This window comes from Nothobranchius furzeri, chromosome 1 (assembly GCF_043380555.1).
Source record: "Nothobranchius furzeri strain GRZ-AD chromosome 1, NfurGRZ-RIMD1, whole genome shotgun sequence".
Classification (NCBI taxonomy): Eukaryota; Metazoa; Chordata; class Actinopteri; order Cyprinodontiformes; family Nothobranchiidae; genus Nothobranchius; species Nothobranchius furzeri.
This window is the reverse complement of record NC_091741.1, coordinates 41,367,051-41,377,196: the sequence shown is the minus strand read 5'-3', so window position 1 is coordinate 41,377,196 and position 10,146 is coordinate 41,367,051. Positions and strand designations below refer to the sequence as shown.

Here is a 10,146-nt window from a genome sequence, read left to right as displayed (position 1 = left end):
GGGGGGGGACAGGGGGGACATGTCCCCCCCCACTTTTTCCTAAGTCGAGTTTTGACCCCTGCACTTTTTACCATCCAAAAACAATATTACGCTACATTAAAGTGACACTGGTTGAGCTCTAGGACCAAGCAGAAAACAACCGTTTGTGTTGAAGCCTGTTTCCCATTAGAACATACTGTATAGATACCCCCCCCCCCCAGTGTCCCCCCCACTTCTAAAGTGAAAATTACGTCCATGCACACTAGAGAACAGGACCCAGCACAGACAACTATCCTGCTTTTGCAGCCAGATGTTGGTTTGCCAGTGCTTCAGTCCCACAACATTCTTTTACCATGATTACCCAGAGGAACCGCAAAGTCATAAGAGAAGGGCAAAGGAAAGACCTTTGGCCGTATTGATAGAGGAGATGGAAAAAGAGGAGGAGTGGGATGAGGAGCCTCTGAAAGGTCCTGAAGGTACTATAAGAGTAACAACTGTTGGCGGCCTTCATGAAGGAGACTGGCTAGCAGTAGTATATGATGACCACCGGTGGCTAGCCAAGACCATTGCTGTCGATCTTGAGCATCAAGACGTGGAAGTGGAGTTTCTGCATCCCCATGGTCCAACAGAAAAAGTTAAACCCAAGCATGGCAAGAAGGATGTCTGCCCAGTTAAAGACATAATTGTGAAACTAATGGGAAAGGCATCACCAGTCCAATCAAGAACACGAGAGATCTACAACATAGTCCCTGATGTGATGGACTTCATAGACCGGGAGCATGCTCGACGTCTGTTGCTGACATAAGTTCTATTTTAACATCACAATAGTTCACTGCACTAACACACACATACACATAAACCCAAACATACACACTCTCACCCATACACACCCCACATGGTTTCTCACTTACCATATACACCCAAACACACAGGAGAGGTGGAAGTTAAGGAGAGAAAGACAAAGAGAGAGAGAAGAAAGCAAGAACAGAAGGACCCATGTTTTCCATCATTCTAATTTTGATAATTGTAGAGATGTTGTATTCAGTTCATAATACATTTGTAACATTGTCAAAATATGACATATTCTGTTAGTTTATTAACTCAAAGTAAAATCATTTTTGTTTGTTAAATAGTAGTTCACACACATTTTTGTCAACACCGTCAGATATATGTTTTTGAATTTTTAAAAAGAAAATGTTTATTCGTACTTCACTTTCTGGTCTTCATGTAATAAAGACACATCAGATCTACTGACTCTTGTGTCCGATCCCCAGTGAGTCGTGGAGGATGGCTGCTTATACTGAGCCAGGATTCTCTGGAGGTTTCTTCCTGTTAAAAGGGAGTTTTCCTCTCCACTGTCGCTGCATGCTTGCTTAGTATGAGGATTGCTGTATAGTCACTGACACTAGTCAGTGACTCGATGCAATTTGCTGGGTTCCTTATATAGGAAACATTATTTCTGATTGGCTTAATGAACTGTGAATTGGAATGTTTATTATGTGAAGTGCCTTGAGACGACTCTTGCCGTGATTTGGCGCTATATAAATAAACTTGAATTGAATTGAATTGAATTATGTCTTACTTATTTAAATAATTGATTTTTAGAACCTTAAAATCAAAGGCAGAGTTTTAAAATAGGTATTTTTAGAGATCCAACTTTTCTTAAAAGTGTAAAATTACAATTACAGTTTATATTGTGAATATTATTACATATACGTGTAACTAAAACCTATTACAATATAGTTTAGACCTTTAGATTGTTGTTGGACTCCATAAATTAAAAGTGCATTCTTTTTAGTGTGTCTGATGGAGTTGACACAAATCGAGTTCTTACTCTAAAAAAGTCAAATTGTTAAAAATATGTTTCTTATTTAGAACCTGCACATTTACATGGCTATATAGCAGACTTTACTCTACACAAATAGATCATTAAAATGAATATAGTGTACATTTAAAAAACGATATATTTTAAAACCTGTTTTGTCCCGACTGTCAAGAATGAGCGAACTAAAAGTGTCCCTGGCAGATATAAATAAAGTCAATGAAAATAATAATGCCAGAGGTCTGCTTAAATCTATTATTTTAAATATAGGTCTAAAGATTTGGGGAAGGCCCCACGCTCGTACAATACCCTCCCCGGGGTATTTTTCCTCCTTTTGGTCCTGGGTTGCTCCTACTGTGGCCGACGTCTCTCTCTCTCTCTCTCTCTGGAAGCTGGTGGTTCTCCTCGAGGAAAGATCTCCGTGTCGGTGTAAAATCCAAGTTTCTGGTTCTCTCGGTTTTCCTTCTGGTTGTGGCAAAAGGCGATCTCAGGTTTTCCCCGTTTTGTCTCTCGTCTCTTATCTCTGCACACCCCGTGTCATTCCTCTGCTGCTCGTCTCGTGTGCTCGATCGTGCTCGATCTCTGGTTGCTCTTCTCCACGACTCTCTACACAACTCTCCCCAACTCTCTCTGCAACTCCAACTCTCCTCTGCTTCTGGATCGTGTCTCTTCTTCCTTTGTAAGGAGTCTTGATGAGCCCTGATTATCCGCAGCTGGTGTCAGCGGGCCGGTGGGAAGGGTGCGTCTCAGCGTGCCTCTCTCCATGGTGCTGATCCTCTGTCTAAGCGGGGCCGGAGCGAGGAGCTGTCCATGGTGCGGTGGTTTAAAACGGAGCTCAGGAACACAGAGGTCATGACACCTCCCTCCTAAAAAGAAAAAGAGGCCGGACTTAACATCAATAAAATCATGAGGCCTCTTTTGAACTAAAAACAATAAATGACCGGCTGAGTTCCGAGTCTGGGCAATGGATCTGTCTTTCTGTGTACTTCTACAACTGCGGAGCAGGGAGCTGTACAAGGTGATTCCCGCTATCTGCCTAACAAAAACTGGCTAACTGTCCTGATCTTCATGGGGTGCAAAGGCGGGCAGATTAAGCACATGTGGTGAACACATACTAACCAGCAACAAGGAAGGGTGGCCCACTGACAAGCCCGTCCCTCCTCATCCTGGGGAGCTCCCGAGATGGTAGGATATACCAACACTAACCTTTATGACCCCAACACTAACAAAACAAAACAGGCAATACCCTAAAGGGGATATTCCTCTAAAAGCTACCAGGGAACCACAATGCACATACTGTAAAACCAGACAATGCCACAAAACTCTAAAACTCCAACTCCTATCATGATAAACACACTAAAAGGCCCGAGACAGACCATCTGCCACTATGTTGTCTTTGCCTTGTTTGTGCTGAATTTGTAAATTATAATCTTGCACCAGTAGTGCCCATCTCATCAGCTGCTGTTTTTTATTGTACATCCGTGACAGGAAGACCCGAGGGTTGTGATCTGTGTATACCCTCATGGGATTGCATCCAGGGTAGAGGTAAACTTCAAAATGTTGGATAGCCAGTACTAAACAGAGTTGGGCAAGTTACTTCAAAACTGTAATGCATTATTTATTGCTTGTTACCCTCATTTTAAAGTAATTCATTACATTACAATATTACTGATTTTAAAATGTAAGGCGTTACACTACTTTTGCATTACTTTAAGTTACTTTCACCAAAACAACTTCTGTATGAATCTGGTCATGTGACGCTCAGTGAGCTCATGACATATATGTGGAAAGTGATGTGGTGTCTGAGCTAGGATTGCTGTTAGAAACAGTCAGATATCATAACAGTGCTTTAAAATGCGCTCCAGCAGCAATGAGTTGAAATCACCGGGCGAGGGCACAGATTATGAACTCAGCTGAGGCAAAGCACATCAGAAAAGTACAGAAAGTACAGAGAATATGGGCTGATATGAACGATCGCAAGTGAATGACTTTGTTTTGGTGGAGCGGTTTTGTGAATATAACAGCGGCCGCGCGCAGGACGCAGCTGGAGCATTTGAGCCGTCACCGCTGCGTCCACTCTGCTCATAGAATGCCCGCAAAGCTGAGTCCATAAATGACGTCATATATGTGGATACTGGATCTTTATTTTGGGCTTTCTGCAATTTGAATTTTTAGGAAACCCACATCTTGATTCTGGGTTTAAAAATGCGTTGTAATTACTGCGTTACTGACAATTTTACCGAGTAAATATTACCGTTTTCTTTCCCTGTAATGCCTTACATTACCACATTACAGCAAATAGCAATGCATTACAGTAATTAATTACTTTTGTACCGCATTACTCCCAACACTGGTACTAAAGCTAAGGTTTCTTTCTCAACTGTGGAATAATGTAACTGGTACTTAGCAACAGGGCTGTGCAGAGACCTTTGAAGGGGCGGGTGCTGAAATTTAAAAAGGGGCACACAGAATAATATTTTCAAACTCCATGACATAACCACAGTTTACCTGGCTGAATAACAAATCATATTTATTAGAAATTCAAAATGGAAGCAAATCATTATATACATCACATCTTATGCTGCTAAATGGGCAGCTTTCCAGAAATGGTGCACAGAGCGGAATGTTCAAGCGCTCTCCTGCCAGCTGGCGGATGTCCTATCGTTTCTGCAGATGCTGATGGACAGGGGCCTCGCATTCAGCTCTATTAAAACATATGCTGCAGCTATCTCATCCTGTCACCAGGGTTTTGGAGATAGATCTGTTTTCAATCATCCCCTCACAAAACGTTTTCTAAAACGTGTCAGAAGGAACAGACCTGTGTCCCGCCCGCTATTTCCCCAGTGGGATCTAACGGTGGTTCTGTGCGGCTTATCTGAAGCCCCATTTGAACCCTTGGACCAGGTCTCACTCAAGTTCCTGTCACTCATAACTGCCTTGCTGCTGGCGCTGGCATCAGTCAAGAGAGTGAGCGACCTAATCGCGCTCTCAGTGGCTCCCGCATGCCTCAGGATCCGGGAAGATGGCAGCCTTTGTGCCCCAAAACATTAATACTTCCTTCAAATCCAGGTCAATTTCATTGGCTGGACTTTTTCCTCCTCCCCATAATTCTGATGAGGCGGCGGCATCCCACCTTCTCTGCCCGGTGCGCGCGCTCGCACGATATGTGTCACGCACTTCAGGGATTCGCCGCTCACAAAGCCTGTTTGTGCACTACAGGGAGTCTTCCCTTGGGCAAGTGCTGTCGACCCAGTGTCTTTCACACTGGCTGTGTGACGCCATTTCACTCGCTAACACATCATCAGGGCGGGATCCCCCTGAGGCACTCAGGGCTCACTCAGCCAGAGGGATTTCCTCCTCTATGGCGCTCCACAGTGGTGTGTCGATGGAAGACATTTGTCAGGCTGCTTCATGGGCTTCACCCTGTTCCTTTACTCGTTATTATTTACGAGATGTGTCTTCAGGATCCATCACTCGTTCAGTGCTTGGACCTCAGCAGGCTGAGTGAAAGCATTATGGCACCACTTCAGCCTTACTTGAATGAATTTCATCCTGTTGTGGATGATATTTTTTAGTGAGGGCTCCACTCTTCTCTCTGGCAGCCTCAGCCTTTTAAGCCCTGGGCTGAGGCTGAGCGACCCTCGCTAAAAGGAGACACGTTGGATGTGTCCATTGGTTGAGCTAACCAGTGTGGCGTAAACCCATCCAGCTGCGCATTATTCCAATAGCAGCTAGCTTAAGGGCTAAGACTAGACGAAATAGAACGTTGGTTACGTATTGTAACCCCAGATTCTATGAGTCTAGGCGCAGCCCTTAAGCCACTGGCCCCACTGGTTCTGTTAGGACTAAGAGCCATCGGAGGCGAACAGTGGAGTCGCTGCACTTATATACCCACAGGGGTGCCCACCATTGGTGGGCGTACATTTAAGCTCTTCGTGATTGGCTGATGCTGAGATCATCCTTCCAATAGCAGCTAGCTTAAGGGCTGCGACTAGACTCATAGAATCTGGGGTTACAATACGTAACCGACGCTCCTGATGCTCAAAAAACGAAGCCAGGTAATTTTCCTGGAAAAGTTCAGGGCTAGAGCTGATAGAAGCCTGAGGATCTTGGTGAACTTTGAAGTTTCAGTCTTGGTGAGTCTGAAATTCCTCGTTTTGAAATTAAACTCACCAGAGAGTTTTCATCTTCTTTTATGTGTAAAGGCAGGCTGAGCAGGAAGATGCTCCGAGTTTGAACCAGGTCACACTCCAAGCACTGCAGCTGCGTCTCCACTGAGATCTTGTACAGATTCTCAATTTCAAGAGCCTGAAAGAGAAACGTTTTATTGTTTGGTATGTTATGGTATTGTTGCAGCTTCCTAATAGGAAAAATATTGACAAAAACTCAATAAATAAAGGAATAAATGAAAAAGAAAAACCATCTGAGAACACCAACCAGAACTCTGTCGTCCATCTTCTGCCGAATTAAGCCCAGAATGGAGAGGAAAATCTCATCTGCGTCGTGCTGAATGTTTACTGCAACACAAGGCTGTCAGAAGCTGCAATCAATCAGAAAAGTTTGCTTAGTAAAGTTTTTTTGTTTTTACATCTGATGGAGTTTCTGTCCAGGCAGTGGAGGAAGTCGCGATGTGGAGCATGTTGAGTTGCGTCGCTCTGCGTGGCCGTGAGTACTTTCTTCAGCTGCAGGGGGATGTTACAATCATCTGCTCCTGAACCAGCCGCTTGCCTCCTGGTCAAATTCACAAACACAGTTTTCTCTTCAGCACCTGACATGCAATCATTTATTTCCAGGTGGAAAATATTATGAATCTGCTACACCTGAAAGCGATTTTAATATTGTGTGTTTTTATTATTATTAGTTTAGTTTATTTCAAACAAAGAAAACATACATAATTTTTTTTTAAAATACCACAAACAGAAAAAATACATATCATCCCTTCTTCTGTGTTTGAAAAGGAGTAGGCTGAAGTGGAAACTTATATATCCCTACTCCTTCATACAAGTAATTTTACTTGTTTACTAAATCTAACACAAAACCTACATTAAAACAAACAAAATGGTACAAGTCACCAAAAACCACCAAATTATGTGAAAAAAAAAAACAAAAAAAACATCTTTTTACAATTGATACAATTTACTTTTCCTTAGAATAAAGGACACCCACATAAATCATCTATTTTCCACTATATACTTGTTCAGAATATGTTTTTTATAATTCATTTTAAACACATTTATATATGTACTTACTTTGATTTCTTCTTCTAAATTGTTCCATAATTTAACCCCAATTATTGTGATACACATCTGTTTTAATGTTGTTCTAAACTTATGTATCTTTAAGTTTAGTGTCCCTCTCAGGTTATATCCTCCTTCTCTCTCTGTGAACAGTTTCTGTATTTTATCAGGCATTAATTTATTTCTTACTTTATACATTATTTGTGCTGTTTTGTATTTAACCAAGTCCTGGAACTTCATTGTCCGTGTTTTAATAAAAAGTTCATTTGTGTGATCCAAATATCCTGCATTTGTCATTAATCTGATAGCCCTTTTCTGCATTGTTGTTATTGTTTGTAAATGACTTTTGTACGTGTTTCCCCAGACCTCTACACAATAGCTCAAATATGGCAGTAGCATCGTATTGTATAACATATAAAGTGCTTTCTGATTAAAAATATACTTAGCTTTCCCCAATATAGCAATGCCCCGTGCAAGCTTCCCCCTAACATATTTGATGTGTGGCTTCCAACAGATTCTGCTGTCTATGACCACCCCAAGAAATGTTATTTCATATACTCTCTCAATTTTTACATTATTAATTACTATATCTAATATCACGGTGTCGAACACTCAATCAATACATTTGCGGTGGTCTCTAGTAGTATTACTCTGAGAAACATCACATGGACTGAACCCTTTTAACCCACAAGTCTTTATTCTGACAGCATTTTCTCCACCGTGCTCATCTACCTGCCGTGCTCACTGACGCTTCTGTTTGGGTGGTCCGTGTGCATGCTCTGGACCTGCGTTAAAGTCCCGCCTCCTAGTTTGACAGCAACAGGCAGCTTTCTCCATGCAGTTTATGCAAGATTGAAACTCGAAATGCGAGACTGCCAATAATGCGGTGCGTAAGTCTCAATTCGCTAGATGTGTGAAAAGTAATGGTAATGCTATCTGCACAAAGCGGGACGTCTGGTCACCCTAATGATGCGAACGTGGGTGACGTGTGGATCAAGGGTGCAAAAGGGGCTTGATCCACTTCTGCACTTGAGAATCGGGACACCCTATGCACTGGGAGGGCGGGTATTGGGACTGGGCCTCAGACAGCAGATTTTTGCGTTTTATTTCCTGATATTTGGACATCTCGCCTCAGACTAGATAACAGCAACACAACTCTACCACTGACTCTGTTTACTTTGCAAGGCTGATGTTTTATCTCCACAAATAAGACAAGCCTTGAAGAGTTTTTCTGTGTGGTGTTGTTGCTAATGCTAACAGCTAGCTTCTACTGGTTGAGAAGTCCTCTGGTGTTTCCTGGACGTTAAACCAACAACAACCTTCCCCGTCGTGAGTCAAGATGGGCGAGTCCATAAACGTAGGTGACAGCGTGACGTAGATCTGTCAGGATTTTCAAATTCTAGAGTTTCACCGTCTATTTTATGTCAGAACCTAACGCAGGTGGAGGAGACTGTTTTCATGTTCAGCCTGCATGAAAACCTTATAGACTGATTATAATCAGAAATAATCATTCAAATGTTTTTCAGTATTCCACACCTTCAGATGCATTTTAAGGATTAGATTACTCAATGTGCTTACTTTTCTAGAATCACTGCTAGTTCCCAGGTAACAGCAAGAGTTTGCAGCATAGAGTTCACACAGCAGGACAGACGGTAGTTAGTTAGGCCTCTCATTCCTGTAACAGACCAACAGGACACGTTTACAATGATGACTTCATCTATTAAGAGACAAAAACTACCCCCAAGCATAATACCTGGTTGTAGCACCCCTGGTGGTAATGTGGTGGTAAACCTTAACCCTGAAGCAGACCCAGTACAGACCATCACACCACCACCACCATGTCTGACTGCTGCTGTGAATCACGACCTCTGACCTTAACCTTAATCAAGTGAGGGCCCACAGACTCAGGCATTCTGATAATTGTTCTTCAGCGTGGAACCTCATGTTGTCAGACAGGTTCTAGTGATGTCACACTTGTACAGGTCTGGATGCAATCAGATCAGTTGTGACAAGTGAAACAAAACCTGGCCTTCCGAAATGTGTTAATAATCACGTGGCTATTTGTGGTTAGCAAGAGCCAGGTTAGTTTGAATAGCTTTATTTCTTTCATAAAAAAATCACAATTTTGAAAACTACAATTTGTATTCACTAAAGTTATTTCAAGGAGCGAACACTTTCCAAAAACAAATATTACTACATAAAACATGTTTTTAATTTTAAACTAGAAAAAAACCACTACATCATCTATTTTTATCGATTGCAAAATAAGCCTGATATTGGTGATGGCTCACTGTTTTTTTCTATAACATATCCAATTTTAAATAATAACTGATTTATTTAAGAATGCAGAAAGTAACTAGAGTTCAGAGTGAAATTGACAAAACCGTCTGTAATAACTTACAGAACCTGTTCCTGCATCAAAAAATAGTAAACAGATGAAATAAAGCTTCCAAGAGGATTTACTTACTGAGCTGTATGTGTCTCAGAGATGCCCACCGCGGTGACAGATACCCACAGAACATCTGGGAAGAGTTCGAGAAGATCAGTTGATCCACACCTGATGTTCTTGGTTCAGATCAGATGAGCACCTGGGCTACAGCTGATTCAACAGTAAACATCCTCCCATCTGCCTAGCTTTCGTTTCTGTTCGCTTTACTGAAATCGAAACCCAACATCAACTAGCCATATCATTATGACCACAGAACAACCCTCTTAAAATGATTCGAGGAAGAGAAAAACAAGCAAAAATTATAACATGAAGCCTAGATAAATGTATATATATATATATATATATATATATATATATATATATATATATATATATATATATATATATATATATATATATATATATATATATATATCACATTCTACTAGTAAATAATTAAAAGTACATATATTCGGGACTCTTATTGTGAAGGACTGGCGGGAGTTGACTTCTGCTTTGGTCGCTAATTGAGCAGCAGGGCAGTTTAAATCTTTGATTGTAGTCAATTAAAGTATTTTAATAATAAGTTTATTTCACTTAAAAAACACACAAGCCTTCGTTTGAAGCGAGAGCTTCAAAATATGGTGCATATTTGTCCGCATTGGTTTGATCTGTTGAAG

The 10,146-nt window shown here is 41.4% G+C and overlaps 1 protein-coding gene across 1 annotated transcript; it reads right to left on the bottom strand.

The window, feature by feature from the left end:
* Window positions 1–249: 249 nt before the first annotated feature.
* LOC107388190 (ubl carboxyl-terminal hydrolase 18) lies at window positions 250–9,767 on the bottom strand. Its single transcript, XM_070553737.1, has 6 exons — window positions 9,506–9,767; window positions 8,617–8,713; window positions 6,390–6,532; window positions 6,239–6,318; window positions 5,975–6,109; window positions 250–2,667 (listed from the first exon to the last, which is right to left on the bottom strand). The coding sequence occupies exons 1-6, from the start codon at window positions 9,558–9,560 to the stop codon at window positions 2,548–2,550; spliced, it is 630 nt and encodes a 209-aa protein (XP_070409838.1). The 5' UTR covers window positions 9,561–9,767; the 3' UTR covers window positions 250–2,547.
* Between the last annotated feature and the right edge of the window lie 379 nt (window positions 9,768–10,146).

Bases quoted from the DNA above. Each gene is read 5' to 3' on its own strand.
- LOC107388190 (XM_070553737.1), bottom strand. From the start codon at position 9,560: ATGTTCTGTGGGTATCTGTCACCGCGGTGGGCATCTCTGAGACACATA. The intron at 8,714-9,505 runs GTAAGTAAATCC...GGTCTGTTACAG, and splicing joins TCTGAGACACATACAGCTCA to GAATGAGAGGCCTAACTAAC. The intron at 6,533-8,616 runs GTAAGCACATTG...GAATTTGACCAG, and splicing joins CTAGCAGTGATTCTAGAAAA to GAGGCAAGCGGCTGGTTCAG.